The 20,003-nt window shown below is 35.7% G+C and overlaps 2 protein-coding genes across 2 annotated transcripts; one reads left to right on the top strand and one right to left on the bottom strand.

Annotated features, from left to right (window-relative positions):
• Positions 979–7,651, top strand: LOC109227369 (probable cinnamyl alcohol dehydrogenase 2). Its single transcript, XM_019392506.1, has 5 exons — positions 979–1,305; positions 1,453–1,566; positions 4,678–4,905; positions 5,939–6,378; positions 7,178–7,651. The coding sequence occupies exons 1-5, from the start codon at positions 1,217–1,219 to the stop codon at positions 7,378–7,380; spliced, it is 1,074 nt and encodes a 357-aa protein (XP_019248051.1). The 5' UTR covers positions 979–1,216; the 3' UTR covers positions 7,381–7,651.
• Positions 8,836–18,423, bottom strand: LOC109227368 (protein unc-50 homolog). Its single transcript, XM_019392505.1, has 10 exons — positions 18,082–18,423; positions 13,759–13,826; positions 13,252–13,277; positions 11,860–11,950; positions 11,455–11,550; positions 10,386–10,454; positions 10,159–10,217; positions 9,910–10,032; positions 9,316–9,387; positions 8,836–9,237 (listed from the first exon to the last, which is right to left on the bottom strand). Exons 1-10 carry the CDS (start codon positions 18,166–18,168, stop codon positions 9,173–9,175), a joined length of 756 nt encoding a protein of 251 aa, XP_019248050.1. The 5' UTR covers positions 18,169–18,423; the 3' UTR covers positions 8,836–9,172.

Genomic DNA, 20,003 nt, shown 5'->3' with positions numbered 1-20,003 from the left:
GAATCTACACAAGAGCTACGAGTTCGATCAAACCCGTAAAAAATATTCTACATCCGCCCCTGATAGGAAGACAGAAACAAATACCAAAAAGAAAAAAAAAAGACTTTGAGACTCTGCGTACCTTTCTATAATTTTCAAAATAAATAAAAGTTGGTGAAAGGGAAAAATGGTTGGGGGAAGAATAAGATAGGAGAGAACAGGCCGGAAATCTGTCGTAAGGAATGTAAAATTAAAAAAATAATAATTTTGTTGATTACAAGTTATTTAAGTATAACAACTTTTTCTGAATCTTCTGTTTTACAATCAGTAGTTATCCTAACAAATAACAAATGAACTAAATGTGCTTTTAAAATGTTTAAGGGAAAAGAAAAACGATAAATTAAAGTTGTTGTATCAAGAAAGCAAAACATATGATCAGATTTTACTGCATATTCTTAGGATTATTAACGATTTATTTATTTATTTGTCTTTGCATTATTCTTTATTGAGGTGCTATTACTCAGTGGCCGAGCCACATGCACTTTCCTTGGTCGGAAAATTACACTGTGTAGTTAGGTAATTTTTTAAAAAAATGTGAATATATACTATGTATTGGCACCCTTTGGCTTCTTGGTGAGTTTATTTCTTTATATTTTGACCTCCCTTAATGAAAATCCTGGCTCCGCCACTGCTATTAATGAGTCCAAATTATTAATTCTCTTAACAAACAATGAGTAGTTTACCAAACGTTATATTCGTTTATTGGACGTATATTGTGTATTAAGAATTAAAAAACTATTTAACACTTACTATATTTGGTTGGTAACATTTTTAAAGGATATTTCCAAAGCTGTATTTATTCTTTCTTTTTCCTGCTCTCATCTCAAGATTAAATTTGTACAACATGTCGGTTAATCTTGTGATTTCAATTTTACCTTATTATTAATTCACCTATAGGTTGGAAATATAATATAAGCATCTACTCAATTTAATTATAGAACTTGATGTCAATATCTTAGCTACTGAGCAAGAAATCAACTTTTGTAAATTCTAGAAAAAAACGCCACCTAAGCTCTGTCTTCCCCTTCTTGAAACTATATATATATATATATGTGGTGTTATTAACCAAACTGTACTAAAATAGCTCAGCTCACCACTATTTCTTTCTCTGTGTTTTCATTTTTTCTGCTCTAAAACAATAGTGTTTTCCTTGTAGATTTTAAGTTTAAAGAGAATCATGGGTAGCTTGGATGTTGAAAAATCAGCTATTGGTTGGGCTGCTAGAGATCCTTCTGGTGTACTTTCACCTTATACCTATACTCTCAGGTACATACAATATTACTACTTATGTTCTTTCAATAATTGTGGTGTCCGAATCAACTTGTGTTCACCTCGACTACATTCTTATAATAACTATTCTACCAATTTAAGATGAGTTATGAACTTTTTATTTTTTATTTTTATCATGTCCAGAAACACAGGACCTGAAGATGTGCAAGTCAAAGTTTTGTATTGTGGACTCTGCCACACTGATCTTCACCAAGTTAAAAATGATCTTGGCATGTCCAACTACCCTCTGGTTCCTGGGTATTTGCTCTTCCCTCTCTATTTTCCCTGCTTTTTCTATATATTATTATAGGGGCGGATTTATTGGAAAATACATGGGGCACCTGAACCCATGGTTTTTTCGTCAAATTAGGTATTTTATGTACAACTTTTTTAGAATTGGTGTAGTATTATCTGCTGTCAGTTTGTCACCTATGCTCCGAAGAAGCTAAATGGTTTACTTGGCTGAGTGTTGAGTTATTTTCCTAGAGGACTAAGGATCAAATCCCAGTTAATACTTCATTTTTTCTCCTTTTTCTAATGGTGCACTCATGTTAAAAAATATATATATTCCTTTCTTTAGCATAGAAAATCAGTATTCATGACTATCATGAGACCAGAGAGGATTTCTCAGTACCGACAACAGATAATTCGAGAGTTCAAGTTTTGTGGCCAAAATCACTATTGATCCCCTAATGATGGAGGAAAATTGATTAATTAGAAGAGAAATTACAGTTTAACAGTAATTTTTATAAGGATAATTTAACTTGTTTTATCCGGTAGTAGTTGCAGTATTTTTTAGATTACGAATTTCACTTATGATAAATACTTGTAACTATATTTAAGTGATTTTGATAGCGTAAAAATTCTTTACACGCTTTAAATTATGGAAGTTAAAATTCTGCTACTACAATGGTGCCCTTTGAATCTCTGTTTGATGTCAATTTCGGTTTTCTTCTTAGCCACTGAATAAATCGACAAATGTAGTAGTGGTCCTTGTGCCTTTTAATACCAGTCCACTATCCTCGGAGACCTAATAAATTTCCAACTGTTAGTGGTTGGAATTTGATTTATTATTCTAAATGTCTTTTTTTTTTTTTTTTTGAAAAATTACCAGCTATGTCCATTTATAAGTAGCTCATTATAAAAATTGGCCAATTGATAAAATATTACTAATATTAGCCAATTAGCTATTTGAAGCAAAAAAATATCAAATTTTTGCTTTGTTTTGAGTGGGTGTTATTAGAATAGATTGGGCACAACTTAAGGAGCTTGAATCTCAATTTTGGGATGATTTGGTAAAGTTTTGAGGTGGTTTGAATTGAAAATCGACGTAAAAACTGAAAATGAAAAAAAATGACATGTGTATCATTTGTGTATCACATATGTATCATATTTATATCAATTGTGTATCACATGTATATCCATGTATACCTGTGTGTGAGATACATGCGTGATACATGTTTGATACATGTGTCGCAGAAGACTTTTTTGAACTCGATTTAATTACGAATTTTGATACAAAACCAGTCCAAATCACCTTCAATCTTCCTCAAATTTTGTATATTGATTTATCTATATATTTTCAATGAATTTCAACTATACCCATTGAAAAAATTCCTTTTTTGCTTAGATTTTTGGAATATTGTATATATTTTTGTATTTCATCACCTTATTTGCTACCCCGTCCATGAAATTTCCTTTCCGTCTTGTATCTAATGTTGCTAATCACGCTTAAAAATATGGAAGGTGATTTTTGCATGTGATTCTTTGAAAGAAAGAACCTTATTATTTGGTGTTTCAATTTTTGTTGGCTAGTTTTGGTAAGTTTATGACTAATGGCTAGAGGTTCATAAGTTGAGATTTATTTGAGATATTTTTGTAAGTTTCCCTTTTTTTTTTCCTTCCTTTAGTAAACGAATGATATTATTGAATTGTTAAATTAGGAGTTGTGGCGGACTACACGTATTTTCGTGGCCTAAATGCCTAAGCAAACACATAGTAATAACGTACGACTAAGTTCACTTCTTTCATAGGATTAGTAAAAGTTGTTGGTGACACTTACGTTTTGTCCGAATTCAATGCTATTATTGTTAGATAATTTTTTACTTTTAGTCCCTAAAATTATTGATAAGTTCTGATTTTAACCCTCGTAATATTTGGCTAAGTACATTTAGTCTTCAATTTAATTCAAATTAGACTTTCGATCACGCCTCTACTTGTGAATCTTCACAAAGTTAATCAATCATGAATTATGTTAAATTTGTGTTGTTACTCCCTAAGGATACTAGAGTTCTAATTCATAAGTAGCGGTGGCAAAATGGATAAAAATAATAATTATTTATTCATATTATCTATTAAAAAATAAATAACCAATGAGTTTAATTTTACATTTACAAACCCTCAATTAGGGTTATGGGAAGTTTGGGATACTAGAAATTTTCTTAAAAGTAATCATATTCAAGAAGTCATATATAACATAAAGTATCCATATTATCCGCGATTAATCCATTTTCTATCCATATTAAATAGGAATTGTTACACAAATAGCCGGCCAGATTCAATGTTTACTTTTCCTATCCGGCTTACATAAATTATACATTGATTATACATAGAGCCCGTTTGGCTTAGCTGATTTAGAGTAGCTGATAAGCATTAGGTGCTGAAAAGCACTTTCAAGTGCTGAAGCTGATTTAAAAAATAAGCAGTTACTTGTTTGGATAAAAGTGCTGAAATTAATAATAAGCAGCTGAAGAACTGGTTATACGAAGAATTTTGTTCTAAAAAGAAGTATTTTAGGGATAAAATAGTAAATATTTTGGTCAAACCTAAAGTGCTTATAAGCTGAAATTTGATAAGTTGGGGGAGACCAACTTATGGCTTTTGGCTTATTTTTGGCTTATAAGCACTTAACTTATAAGTACTTTTAATTTTACCAAACGCGTATATAAGCCAAAAAATGCTTATAAGCTAGTTTGACCTGCTTATAAGCTTAGCCAAACACCCTCATAGTTATATATATATTAACATGAATTATACATATATTATATATTGACCGACTATTTTAAGTTTAAGAGATTAGATGGACAGCTATTTGGGTTAATTCTTCTGGACGAGGTCGGATATTTTATTCGTTTTTATATTATTCATTTTCAACCCGCCCATATCCGATCATACACGCCTATTGTCACCCTTGTAATCATAGGGAACTAAAAAACACTTTTTTTCTTCTTAAAATTATCGCAATTATCAAAATTAGAATTTATCATCATGTGAGGAATGGAAAGTGCAATATACCTTTTTGTTTTTCACACTGTGTTGATCCTTATCCCTATGTAACTTTATATTTGTGGTGGTGAATGATCGATGTAGACATGAAGTGGTGGGAGAAGTGGTGGAGGTAGGAGCAGATGTCTCAAAATTCAAAGTGGGGGACACAGTTGGTGTTGGATTGCTGGTTGGAAGTTGCAGGAACTGTGGGCCTTGCAAGAGAGAAATAGAGCAATATTGCAACAAGAAAATATGGAATTGCAATGATGTCTACACTGATGGCAAACCCACCCAAGGTGGTTTTGCTAATTCTATGGTTGTTGATCAAAAGTAAGCCTCTACCCCTCCATATATACACAAGTACCTTTCTTTTAGTTACATCTAAACATAGTTGTTTATAAAATAGTAGGATTAATTAAAGTATTAAGTCATATCTAAGAAGGGGAATCCTCACGTAACTGGTAAAGTTGTTGTCATGTGACCAGGAGGTCACGGGTTCGAGCCGTGAAAATAGCCTCCTGCAAAAATGCAGGGTAAGGCTACATACAATAGATCTTTGTGGTCCGGACTTTTCCCGGACGCCGCGCACGCTTATTGCACTGGGCTGCCCTATTAAGTTATATCTAAACATAGTTGTTTATAAAATAAGATTTTAATTTAGATGAAGTGACATTGTAAATTTTTTAATACCATCATGTTAAGATGATCTATAATAACATATAGTAAGTGTTCATAATAATCCTAATTTGATGACATGTCAATGTAGTAAATAACCTGCTCTAATCAGAATATTTTACACGTCAACTTATATAAGTTAAATCTAGAGAAAAAAAGGTGGAAAATATTAGATTAATTTGCACTGATGGTGAAATTTTATATCATTAGTGTATATAAGTTGCACCCTATAAATTAAAGAAACTACCAGTATAACTTACCTGTCGTAATAGGTTGGTTGCCTTATTTTGAGGTAATTAGTTTTACTTATTATGGACATAGCTACAATTATATTTTAGATGATAGGATGGTATAAGAAAAGTTCTACACTATCAGTATATTTGTTTAACTCTTTTTTAAATCCATTAGGTATTGATTCAGGATAATGTTACTAGGACGATCAAGAAACCAAATCATTAAAAAGGGCAGCCTAGTGCACTAAGCTTCCGCTATATGCGGAGTTCGGGGAAGGGCCAGCCCACAAGGGTCTATTATACGTAGCCTTACTCTGCATTTCTCCACGGCAGCAACTTAACCAGTTACGCCAAAGCTCCCGTTCAAGAAACCATATAATTAAAGTGGTTAGTTCACATTTCTTGAATTAAAAGATCAACAATGGACTGAATGTTTATTTTTGTCTTGTTTATAGCTTTGTTGTGAAAATTCCAGAGGGTATGGCACCTGAACAAGCAGCACCTCTATTATGTGCTGGCATAACAGTATACAGTCCATTGAATCATTTTGGTTTTAACCAGAGTGGATTAAGAGGAGGAATTTTGGGATTAGGAGGAGTTGGACATATGGGAGTGAAAATAGCAAAGGCAATGGGACATCATGTTACTGTCATTAGTTCTTCAAATAAGAAGAGACAAGAAGCATTGGAACATCTTGGTGCAGATGATTATCTTGTTAGTTCAGACACTGATAAAATGCAAGAAGCTGCTGATTCACTTGACTATATTATTGATACTGTCCCTGTTGGCCATCCTCTTGAACCTTATCTTTCTTTGCTTAAAATTGATGGCAAACTTATCTTGATGGGAGTTATCAACACCCCCTTGCAATTTATGTCTCCCATGGTTATGCTCGGTAAGTCATTTAACTCGTCCATAAAAAGGTCGACACAGTAACATGAAAAATAATATTATATGTTATCTGCTACGAAAAGTTAATATATAAGAATAGTGTAAAAATTATTTGTTGGATACATAAATTAAATCCAAAATAACATGTTCGGACGAAATGCATTGCTATTAGTTAAAATTGGTTTAGCAACGTATTTTGGTTGTACTTGCTCCGAAAAGTCAGATTGAAAATTTAAACTTAGAATTTGTCCACATATGAAAAAAGATAGGACAAAAGGTCTGGAAGAGTGGTCATTTTGTCAATGAAAGTCATGATTTATTGAAATATGCAGGTGCTATTGTCTATTTTTGCGGCATAATGAGAAGAATAAGGATAAAGTCATTCTAGGCTTATAGAATTTTGTGTCTTTTAAGAAGTTATGTCCGCAATAATGGACATCAACATTAAAGGGTATATTATTTTTAGCTCGCGCTAGAAACTATTTACATCTAATAGTCGAAAAAGTGTATAGAACTTGTATAATTTTTATATATAACATACATAATGTGTATATATATATATATATGCACAAAAAAAAATATAAATTTTATATATTTTTTCGGCTATTATTTTTACAGCGGTATACAGTGTCATTTTTCCAACATTAAAAGTAACCATACACGTATTAAAGCAATGATTTGATAGCAAAATTTTAATGAAACCTTTTGTTATTATTAGTATTATCAATTAGTATAAGTTTAGTGTACTGATAGTCTATATAATTTTTACACTCATAACCTAAGATATTTCTTATTTTAATTAGGGAGAAAGAGCATCACAGGAAGCTTTATTGGTAGCATGAAGGAAACAGAAGAAATGCTAGAGTTCTGCAAAGAGAAAGATGTGACTTCACAGATTGAGATAGTGAAAATGGATTATATCAACACTGCAATGGAGAGGTTGGAGAAAAATGATGTGAGGTACAGATTTGTTGTTGATGTTGCTGGAAGCAAGCTTGAGCAGTAATTACACAAGAAAATCAACATGGAATGGTTCACTATTATACAAGGCTATGAGAAAAGTATTACTCAACTTTGATTCCATCTTTGTATCCTTTGTGTTATTTGCCACCTGTATCTATCGTATTTGGTGATCGAGAGTCACATTTATGTATTATTTTCTTTTTAATTTTTTTTTTTTTTTTTGCAAAAAACAATCTGATGTATGACTTTGGATGTTGGTGACGATTTTGAAATATACCAACCAAACTTTGTTTGGTACGTGAAAGCTATCTCCTCTTCTCGTGACCAGAGGAATTTTTATATTTTATAAGTGGCCGATCATAATTTAGATGAAGTGGATTCTCAGAGTAGGTTTTGAGATATTTTTGTGTCTTTATCTATACATTTTTGCGAATACATACAGTGTTCAACCCAAAATACTTGGTTGGTTGAATCCGTTATTTATTTTACTTATTCGTCCGACCCCTTAAATTAAATAAGAGATGTGACAACAAAACTCATAAAATATTTGCTTAATGACTAAAGTAACCAAACAAATCTAAGAAGATGATGTACGCTTAATAGTGAGATTTGATTGTCCTCCAGTTTCACTATTTGTTGGTATTTGGTAATAATAAAATATACCCGCTGATTGCGTTCTAAATACGGTGGTAGGTGTGAGTTTTAGATTATATAAGAGTCGGGTACATGTCATCGTATGCTTTTGACATTTCAATTTTTAAAATTCCTATAATTGGGAGAAAGTAATCAAATCCTTTCATGTAACTATTTCGTGGTATACTTGTCCTAATGAGTTTTAAGTTTGAATAAAAACAAATTAATCAGTCTTTCTAGAAGAGAATCTTATCCTTATGTAACATGTTAAATGCAGAATTACTCATTGTGTTTGGTCTGAATTATGTACATACACACAGAGAGATAATACGGCTGAAATTTAAAAAGAAAATCCTCAAAATTTTAATGAATAGAAGTGCTACTAATCTAAAACTGGGAACACTGAGAAAACAACAGAATTATTTTGGTATACTATGTTGCTCCTTCCTCTGTAGAATAATTGAAGAGAATTATCTTCAGTTCACCTCTTCTTGAGCCAAGGGTCTATCGAAAACAGCCTCCCTACTCCAGAGGAGTAGGGGTAAGGTCTGCATACACACTACCCTGCCCAGACCCCACTTGTGAAATTTCACTGGGATATTATTGTTGTTGTTGTATCTTCAGTTCACTAATGCTCAAGGTAAGAATGATGGGTAAGATGCTGGCAATTAACGTAATACATTTATGCTACGTGCACATTCATTGCCACAAAGGAATAATGTGTTCAATAGTACAGAGTATCCATTGACTTGAAGTCCCTATTCGACTAGCTGTATAGACAGAATTAGCTGAGGTGCGAACACATCTTGATCCAAACACAGAAAGACAAATGTTCTATCCAACGTGAACAAAAGCTAATTAGTCATGGACACCAACAAATGGACAATGTTATAACCGCAGAACAATAAATCAAGAATAATGCTACAGTCACCTCTATGATTTAACAAATCAGAAATAAAATCTTTACATTGAATGAACTCGTCGGATGAAGTTTTATAGCTAAGTACAAATAAGGCTCTTGTCAGATATATTTCTCATTCATAACATCAAAATTACCTAACCAGAGATACTAAACAAGTGGTTCCCAAATCACATTAACAATTAAAGCCTCTGCAAATGATCTCAACAATGTCCTATTCACGACATGTATGTCTGAAGCCATCTTTCATCCTAACATGTCCTCATCCAGTGTTAGCTTGAGTTCATAACACTTTGCTAAAGTAGATGTTCATGAAGTGTCTTGATGGATTGAAGCCAATTAAAATAACTATAAGCAAAAAACAAAATTTGTCACCTTATTAACCAATATGACGCAACACAATCATGAATTAATAAAACTACTTACAGATGGGTGAAAGGACGATGACAATGCCAATTGGATATAGGAAGAATGTTGTCCTCTCCAAAAAGGGTAATACTGCATAGAGCGAAAATAACTTCATCATCCACATCGACTAGTTAACATAAATGGAATGCACCAGCAGACGGTCATGCGTTAAGTCAGAATACTACGTATCACAATAGTGTTTTAAGACCATGCTTATTTATTTGTGTCAGAGTACCTAGGAATGAAACACACCGACTCCAACTAACATTTGACTTCTATTTATAGCTATACCTTTGGAAGGAAAACTCATACAGCACTGGCCACCACTCACAATATGACTTAGTGAATTTGGATATCTCAAACCAAGAAATGATTGAATTTGAACACACCAATCATGACACAAGAAAATACATCAGTATATTTGTATACACAAGTAGTCAACAAATTTAGCCGCTGGAAATCTCTGAATAGAAAATAGAGAGTAACCAGGAAGATATATGTTATCATTTCAGTACAAGTAAATCTTAAATGCTTTAGGTGAACACCAGTGGAGATGCTCCATACACAACAATCACCTCATGTTGAATTCTTACGCCATGTAATCTATCTTACCGTCATAACCTAAAAAGTTGAGGTAATGATAGTAGGAAGCAGCAACCATGAAGAGCAAATTTGACAGCAAGACAGGAATGAAACCATGAGCTACCAAAACAGGGGAGAGAAAATAATGTATAACTGCGACAAAGAGAAAGCCATCAGTCTTATCAAAAAAAGAAAGAAAGAAGGAAACCATCAGTAGCAGTCAAATATTCTGTGTCTGGAGATGCGCAAACAGCACGTTTCTCTTAACACTGGCCTTACCGTATAGCAAAACAAACATAGGGAAGAAAGAGTTGCAGTGGACATCAAACGCGTACAACCTTCATGAGAGACAACAAAGTGTGTAAGAAAAGAAAGTTATTCAAATGAAAGTGAAATTTCTTTAACCCTAGATGTAGAGTTTCAGAATTCAGCACGAGGATAAAGAGGTAGATAGAATCAACTATTAAGTATACGAAGAGTTTGATATGGAAAGGTTCTGAACTTGCCATTCTACCCGTTGTTCCACGGCATGACTGCTTGGAGCTTCCTCTCGAAGGTAATTGTTGGTTAGGAACCTGCACAGAAAATGCTAGCTAAGATTATGCTGGAGTACAATCTTTTTATCACCATAAATATTGCAAGCATAATGTCATGATACAACAAAAGATTTATGCTTTCACCATAAACAAGAAAAGCTTGAAAGAGAAACAGAGGAAAGTCTAGATAGCTGTTTCTCTTGCTTGGTTTTTGTTGAGAATGAGGAAAGATCATAAGGGAAATCATTTTCTTGATGGCCCCACATTTTTAATCCAATGAAAAAAAGAAAGTCGAACAATGTTCCATTTCTTTTTTATTTGTCACCCTAACTAAACAAAGTAAAAGATGATTTCCTTCACTTTCTCATGTGTTTACTCTTTTTCTATCTTCTTCTCCTTTTTCTTTCTTTCCTTACTTCCATGCATAGGTTATAGTCTACAGAATGTTTACATCAGAATGTTATGATACGGTGTAATATCTGGAGTCAGAATGTTAAGAGAGAATGTCCATAAAACTACTCAGGCATCACTTAATACAGGAAACAGAGTGTAGCATAACCCTGCAACGGATTGTTCCAGGTGCTAAAAGTCATTGATTTTAGATCATCAATTAAATCCAACGCAGATGATCTAGGTTGTACCTTCCCTATAATTAAGGTTAGCACTCTTTTGCTATGAAATTCATGTTTGGTAAAGCACAGTTAAAGAGAGCACAAGTGGATGTAGTTGTAGTGATGATCAGTTGACTACCAATGTATTCTCTTGATGAAGTTGATCACCTATTTATTTTATATGCTGAATTGTGAGAAGTCCCCTGTTTGGGATGCAAGAAGTTTCTGATTCCTTACTATAATTCCCCTCAGCAATTTGGTCGCAAGTTTAAGCAACTAACTGAGACACAGATGGAAAGTTTATTCATCCATCGTTCCACCAAACATGATAGAAAATTGTAAAAATCATGGCAAGACTAATATAAGTTAAAAAGAAAGGGAGCCGTGATGAGATTGTATCAAATATTCAACACTATACTAGCCCTTACCAGCAACATGTTGCCAAAGTAGCTCCAGTGAGTACAAAATGAAAAAGCAATACCGAGATAACTACAAAAACAGCATGTCCTGCACTATGATCATACCTGAAACAGATAAAAAGATGACAAATATGCGGATTGCAACAGGATTCAACATCAAGAAGAATATAAGCAAAAAAGAATACAAATAAGTCAATATCCAACTGGAGCGTATTTACATAATAAAATTAGTGAGCTCAACATTGGCGCACATGGATGATATAGTACAATGTACTTCTCCAAACCATAATAAAGACTCTTAATATCTTTCAAACTATGAAGTCAGTAAAATATTCTCTAAGACAAAGTTTTACGATTCTCAAGGAAAGTAGTCGAGTTTAGACCAAAATGAGTAGCAGAGAGTAGGAAACATACGCAACACAGTATGCCAAAGTAGCAACCACCAACAGAAGACTGCATATTACGATAAATGCAGGATCATCACGTGCCCACTGGTTCTTTGTTTCTAAAAGGAAAAGAAAACAATAAACGAAATTTAGATGAACAGGACAACTGCAGTAACAAAAATATTTTATGAGAGAGATCGACAGAACACCAACAGATGACGAAAAAAAGGAACAACGATAGATGATATTCAAGCTCAAACTTGTGCACTAAACATCAAGTTGCTAAAGATAAACATGGGCACATTTACATGTAACTATTGGTAGAACTGAATAAAAGCGGAAAAATTGGATAGAATAATACACCATAGTTTCTTTTCTTTCTTTTTTTTTGATAAGGAATAATACACTATAGTTTCTTTTAAACACTCACCAAGTTTTGCTTCAAGGACGTATCAATATAAATTTTAAACTATTTGCACCAGATCAGAGGTCCAAAAACAAGCACTCCTAACTCTCACCATCCTAATTTATATGATCCCCTTGATCAGTTCAAGGATTTAGAACAGAAAACAGGGTAGTATAAGTTGGCGTTTCGTATAGATTTCATAGCAAGATCAATACAGAGGACGAAGTACATCTATAATACCCCCTGTATCCCAATTTATCTGATACTGGACACAAAGTTTAGGATCTCATTTGACTTGTGTATTTACATAGAGTAATCAAAGAAAAATATTAAAGTTAATTTCATGAAAAAATATTACATCAAGGTCAAGATATAGATTTGACTAGTTAAATGAGTCTGAATACTTACTAGAGAAAGCCGTAGAGAATAAAATTACTTTCTATAAGTTGTATATGATGAAATTATTGAGGGTAGAAGTGTAGGCCCAATATACCCAGTCCCTAGACTGAACCAACGAATTACCTCAGTCTTCAAGAAATTTGTTAAGGGAGTGATACCAGATCTTTCTTCCGACGTCCCAAAATACATATAACTTGGAATGGGTGACTAGTTTAGACTATTGAGATTGGAGGACTTGCCATTCTTATCCCAAAAAAAATCGGAGTAAGGATCTAACTGGGAAAACAAAGAGGAAAGAAAGCCGAATAAATTGAATGTAGGGTGGAACTCCTAATTCCAAACCATGAAAGCAAGGATAGTCTCCCAGACCCCACTTTGTGGGATTTTACTGGGTAGTTGTTATTTGAAAGCAAGGATAGTCTAATAAATATATAAAAGTTGATACAAGACAGGGGTGCCCCCGTAATGGGCTTCTCCTTCTGAAACCTACCCAACAATGACTAAGAAACTGCGGATTGAGCATCACCGGACCAATTCACAAATTCATTTTTCCAATCCAAAAGAGTCATTAATGAATGAGATGATAAGGATAATGGAACAGAAGAAGAAACTTACGCTTGTGGTACTTTGTGTGCTGATATCTGCATCCATTGCCCAATACCACAAACAAAATGCAAATGCAACATCAGTAATTCAGATTTAAATTGAATAATGAGCTGATTTTTGCATCTACTATAGCATATCAAGATCAAATTCAAAAGATTAGACAAAGATATGAAAAATGGACCAGTACTCTAAAAGTCTCAAAAATAAGTTCTCCATCCGTTATTTCAATACTTAATCTCATTGAATTTACATCCATATATGAGTATGTTTGGGATGAAACAAATCGCTATGGCTCACAGGAGTTCCAATGTTTATTCATCTGTCATCAAATCAGTATTAGATCTTGTTAACTGATACCCAGAAAGATGATCAAGATTGGATGGTCTGAAACTAACTTACTATACGATACACAAGATTAATGCAAGTTCATTAACATTAAACATCCTATGAAATATTAGTTGATGCGAGCAGTAACAGAGCAAATGGAGCATGGTCCTCAATACACAAAGTACTTACACAACTTTAGGAGAGGTGCATAGGTGAAGCATTTGCCAAAAGGTATATTCAATGTCCATTTGTTGCCACTGCGAAGATTAAATGAGAGAAGGAAACAATAAGATTACCTTGGAATGAAAACCAGCTTTGAACAAATGATTAAACAGAAATTAACGAACGAGCATATTCCTTGAGTAACTTCTCAAATTTGCCAAAATATAATAAAGGAGCACTTATTAGACAATATGGAGTTCATGATGGGGAGTTACACCACAGATGAGGTTCAAACATATGCAAACTAACCAGATTAAATTAGACAACAGGAAACAGTAGAGTGATTTTGGCACTACGATTGAGAAAGACATCTCCGCAGAGACCAGCGGATCCAAGACACTGCAAACTGAAACTGGCTACTTTATTATTAATTCGTAGGTTTCCGTTTTGCACATCAAGGAAATATGTAACTGTTTAAGAGGGTTCAGGATGCAGTCCAGAACCAATTCGGATTTATGCCGGAGCGTTCGACTACAGAAGCTATTCACCTTGTTACGAGGTTGATGGAGCAGTATAGGGAAGTGGAGGGATTTACATATGGTGTTTATCGACTTAGAGAAGGCTTATGATAAAGTGCTCAGGGAAGTGCTGTGGAGATGTTTGGAGGCTCGAGGAGTTCCTGTTGCATATATTAGGGCTATCAAGGACATGTACTATGGAGCTAAGACTTGGGTGAGGACAATGGGAGATCTTGGGTCTAAGTTGCTCCGACACGGCAGTTTAGGTGCCGCACCCGTGCCGACACGACACTACTATGGGTGTGGCAATGGATCCGTACCGGATCTGGTCAAACAATGTTGGGTACTTTGACCACGACGAACGGAAAAGTTCCAGACAACATACAATTTGATTCCTGAAATCAAAACCAAAACTAGGATAAATTTGAAGAAAATAGCATACCTTATCTAGGAAATCAATCCTTTACGTATCTACAACTTGAGAATAAAAAAGAAATATAGACTTTACAAACAATACGTAAGTATTCCACAAAATTTCTCATAATTTAGAAATATCTTTATTTTTTTGAATTATGTTTAGCCGGATCCCCGCAGTGTTATCAAAGGCGAAAAGCGCAAAAAAGCTCTAAGGCCCGTCGGGGCTTTAAGCACAAACCGCAATTAAAGCGTGGGCTTTAATGAAAAAAGGTGCAACGGGATAAAAAATAAAAATATGTATATGTAGTCCAAGACCAGTAATTATAAGCATGAATAACAAATATATGGACAAAGAAATTAAAAAAAATTACGATAAAAGTGAAATATCAATTGGTTAGTGTGGCATTTTCAGGATTACACTCATTGGCATAGAAAAGTATGCCTTAGAGCATTGGTGCGACACATAAGCGCCCACAAAACGAGGCGAAGCGCTCAACATGTTTTGAGCCTCGCTTCAGGGCTTAAGCGCGCCTTTCTTAGGATTATTAAGAATTTACATCTCGAAGGATTCGACCTCTAGATCCGCACCCGTGTCGAATACCTGTACCCATGTCCGAGCAACTTAGCCTTGACGAGGATGTCACATGCTATATTGGGGCGGGATGGATGAAATGGAGGCTCGCTTCTGGTGTTCTGTGTGATAAGAATGTGCCACCAAAACTAAAAGGAAAATTTTACAGAGCGGTGGTCAGACCGACTATGCTGTATGGGGCGTAGCGTCGGCCAGTCAAGAACTCCCATGTGCAGAAGATGAAGGTGGCTGAAATAAGGATGTTGAGATAGATGTGCGGGCATACCAAGTTAGATAAAATTAGAAATGAAGTTATCCGGGACAAGGTGAGCATGGCTCTTGTGGAGGACAAGATGCGGCGGGAGGCGAGACTTAGATGGTTCGGACATGTAAAGAAGTGAGGCACCGGTGAGAAGGTGTGAGAGGCTGGCATTGGAGGGCCAACGAAAAGGTAGAGGTAGGCCAAAGAAGTATTGGGGAGAAGTGATTAGGCGAGATATGGTGTTGCTCCAGTTTACTGAGGACATGACCATGAATAGAAAGTGTGGAGGTTGAGAATAAAGGTAAAGGGTTTGGTAGCCGAGCATTGTCCGTATTTGTAGCAGTCGCTTTGATACATCACTTAGTGTCTTTTGTGTATTTTCGTATCCCTAGACTTCTGGTATTACTTGTTACTGCCTTTGTTCCGATTTTATGTTTGCATTCCTTAATGTTAGTTGTGTATTTTCGCTTCGGTTGTCAGATTTGGTTTGCTTGTTATTACCCCTTCTATTTATCTTTCCTGAGCCATGGGTCTACCGAAAACAACCTCTCTGTCTTCTTAAAGGTAGGGGTAAGGTCTGCGTACACTCTACCCTCCCCAGACCTCGCTTATGGGACTACACTGGGTATGTTGTTGTTAGTGGTAGTTCAGGATGCAGTCCGACTTGAATATTATCTCCACCACACGAGATAGGACACCCCCGATCAAGAGTGATACTTCCCTCAAATTACACAATGAAATACCCACAGATGAAGGCGGAGCTAGCCATGAAGATATGGGTTAAACCTAATAACTTTGGCGTAAACTCAGTATTTGTCTTAAGAGTTCCGTTAAATATGGACAAACTATCAATTTAGAACCCAATAACTTAAAAGCACTAGAATCCTGAACTCATAAGCTTCAAATTTGGCTCCGCCTCAGCCCACAGATATGACAAAACCAAAGGGTAGGATCTCCTAGTTCCCCACTTTGTACCAGCAATGTGGAGGATCAAAACGACTTTCTTCCATCCTTTAAGGAACTTTGCAAAAAGCAAGTGTGTATTATCAAGTATTTGTCCAAACAACCACCAGCATAACTTTATTAACTTGGAACTGCCTGGATCAACAAACCTTCACCTTCAAGTTTCATCTTTCCTCGCCTCACCTAGACTTTCCTAATTCCCAGTTCTTTTTATAAGAAATTTTCCTAATTCCTAATAATAGCCTTGGATAGTTGAAGAATAAGAATCAGTTAATTGCTTATAAAAATGGAAAGATTTACTGAAACCTGCAGCAGAATTAAATGCATCAATTCCAATCTTAATATAGCTTCCATAATGCTAGGTGCCTCACTTTGTTTCCAGCTACCCCTAACTAATCTAATACTGACAATGGCCAAGTGAAACTATATGGCCAACAGTGGAGGGCCATCCGAAGGAATGATGAATCTAGGATAAATAGTTCTGGCACTCAAACTTCCTGCTGCTCCATCTACAGAACTGTACACAGTGCACACAGAAGCAGGCCGGAAGTAGTGTAGGGAGGAAGTGGAGATCATAGAAGACTTTTAAGGGGTTGTTTGGTTCACATACTAGTTGCGTGGGATTATAATATAAGAATTGTTTATCCAATGAATAATAATATAAGAATAGTTTTGCGATGAATAATAATACACTAAATGTTATGCAGGGTTACCAACTTAAAGGGCGTTTTCATCTTTAGATACGCTTAGTTACATATTACTAATACATGTATTCTTATTTCACATTTATCCCGCATAAAACATTACATAAATTCCTTCATAAGTTATTCCGCTACTAAGTTTAATACTGCCAACTAAATGTTGCATTAGTTATATGAAGATCACCGTATTGCTTATGTGGAATTTTATGCAGGGATTATCTTTACTGATACAACCAACAAACAGCCCCTACGGATGTTCTTTTGTTGATCAACCAAGCCAGAAATGGAAAGAATCCTCTTGCGGCACATATGGAGGATTGTTGGTATAAAATTGGAAACCTCATGACCCAAGCTCAAGCATGTTAAAAACGTGACCAACAGAGCGGCAGACTGCCTTGTTAGTCATGTGCACATATGTTAAAAGGCTCACACTAATTTGTGACTTGTTCCCTAAAATTCTTTTGTGTTTATCTTAAGGCAGTGGAACTGTAACTCTTCCTACATTTCAGGCACTTGCACATCTGAAGCACAAAAATAACTATATATACTAACATATACGAACATGAAACATGCCCCTAGTTCCTCAGCAGAACACCATTCTAGTTCATTGGCCCACTGCTCACATATGCATTTGCACAAAACTCCTATGATCACCTAATTATAGTGGAAATGCATTCAAAGTATAAAAGGAGTGCCTGAACTTAAACACTCGTGATCATACAGAATGATAATCATTAAAATTTCCTAATTTTAACCTGAATTATACAGAGGATTGCGAGGATATAAAGCCTGCAACCAGAAAGGCGGCTAATTTAAACAAAAGAATGACAGGATCAAGATCTGATCTGTACAAGGTAAGCAAAACAACAAATCCATGACACACTGGAGAGTATATTGAAAATAGAGAACGAGAAAAACCTTGATTATTCGGCGAAGGTACTGAGGCAATACTGAATTGGGTCGGACATGAGAGCTGGTTCGACCTTTCGAAGTTGTGGGCAGCATCTTTATCTTTTTCTTCTTCTTCTACAATTTCCCGTATGCTCCCTTTAGTTGATTCAATTGGATCAGAGATTTAGATGTCTCTGGATTTTAAGCTCTCTGTCTGGTTAGACACTCCAGTCCGCTCTCTTGCTCTCTCTCTCTCTCTCCCTGTGTTTCCCCTCTCTTTCTGGTAAGGCAGGTGACTCGCTGACGGGTTCGGGTGAAATAACCCAGCCCAACAAAAAAGATCCAACTGAAGGCCCGAGGGGCGAGGACTATACCTTCACCAACACTTTTCCCTTTGTTTCTTTTTTTCCGGACATCAACACTCACAAATTACCTGTTTAGCTCCTTTTCTTTTTCAAATGACAAATCTATTCTAAATCTATAATAAGGGGTCAAGAAACAAGTCATGTGTAGATTAATAATACACGGATTTGATGTATGAGTAGTGATGTAGAATTTAATAATACATGAATTGTAATGTATACTTTCTATTTTTTCATTTAATACAACAACAACATACTCATAATTATCCCACATCGTGGGGTCTGGGAAGGGTAGTGTGTACGCAAATCTTACCCTACCTTGTGAGGACGGAGAGGTTGTTTTCAATAGACCCTTGGCTCAGGAAAACATAAGCACCACATTAATGAAAATATAGACAATAAGGGACAGTACCAAAAGGCCATATAAAAGCAGAATAAAAACAAAAAGATGGTAAGGTGATCAACAATGAAGGAAACAACGGTTAGTCATAAAAACCTACTACCAACAGAAAGCGAGACTGCGTGCCAATACTACTGTTCTGAACACTTTAGACTACCTACTCTACTACCCCAATCCTCAACCTCCTTACATTACTATCAAGGGGCATGTCTTCGGTCAGCTGAAGTTGCGCCATGTCTTGCCTAATCACCTCTCCCCACCTCTTCCTTAGCCTACCTCTACCTCTCCGTAAACCCTCCAATGTCAACCTCTCACACCTCCTCACCGGGGCGTATTTGCTCCTCCTCCTCACATGACCAAACCACCTAAGTCGCGTTTCCCACATCTTGTCCTCAATAGGGGTCACACCCACCTTATCGAGAATAACCTCATTTCTGATCATATCTGTAACGACCCGACTGGTCGTTTTGCTTTCTAGAACCCCGTTCCCCTAAATAAGACTTTTCGTACTTTCTTTTACTAATTTATGACTTGCGGGGATGGTTGGTTCGGGATTTGGAAAAGTTTGGGTTGAAATCTGTAAGGCCCCGTGAAAATTTGTGCTCAAAACCTAGTAGCTCGTAGGGTCAGGTTCCGAATATGTGTTGGGAATGTGTAAAATTCTTTGTGGCGAGCTTACGAGCCGCGGTTCGGACCCATTGTACTGATTTAGCATTTAAAAATCAAAGAGTCAAAGTTTTCCAGAAAAGTACTATTTTACGGTCCAGAATGTGGTCGCAAAACAAGTATGCGGACCGCATTTCTACCGCAGATTGAGTCAGTGGTTTGGTTAAAATTAAAGTCAAAATGCGGTCCATTATGCGACCGCATTACTGATATACGGACCGCATTTCTATCGCAAAATGAGTCCTTGTGCCAGTCGAATTTGAGGTCAAAAATGCAGTGCATTATGCGACCGCAAATCGTGTATGCGGACCGCATTTCCGCCGCAAACCCAAACAGTAGGATCAGATTTTTGGAGCACTTTTGTGGTCCATTCTGCGGACCGCATTTCATCTTTCCGATCGCATACCTGACTCGGGTTCCTATTTTTCTAAATTTTAAACCCGACCCCCTTTTTAATAAAATACCCCAACCCCTCATTTTAGCGATTTTTCTGAACAAAAACAAGAGAGAGGGAAGAGAGG

The sequence above is a fragment of the Nicotiana attenuata genome, chromosome 6 (genome assembly GCF_001879085.1).
Source record: "Nicotiana attenuata strain UT chromosome 6, NIATTr2, whole genome shotgun sequence".
In the NCBI taxonomy this organism is placed as follows: Eukaryota; Viridiplantae; Streptophyta; class Magnoliopsida; order Solanales; family Solanaceae; genus Nicotiana; species Nicotiana attenuata.
The sequence above is the reverse complement of the archived record's forward strand: the minus strand, read 5'-3'. Positions and strand labels throughout refer to the sequence as shown.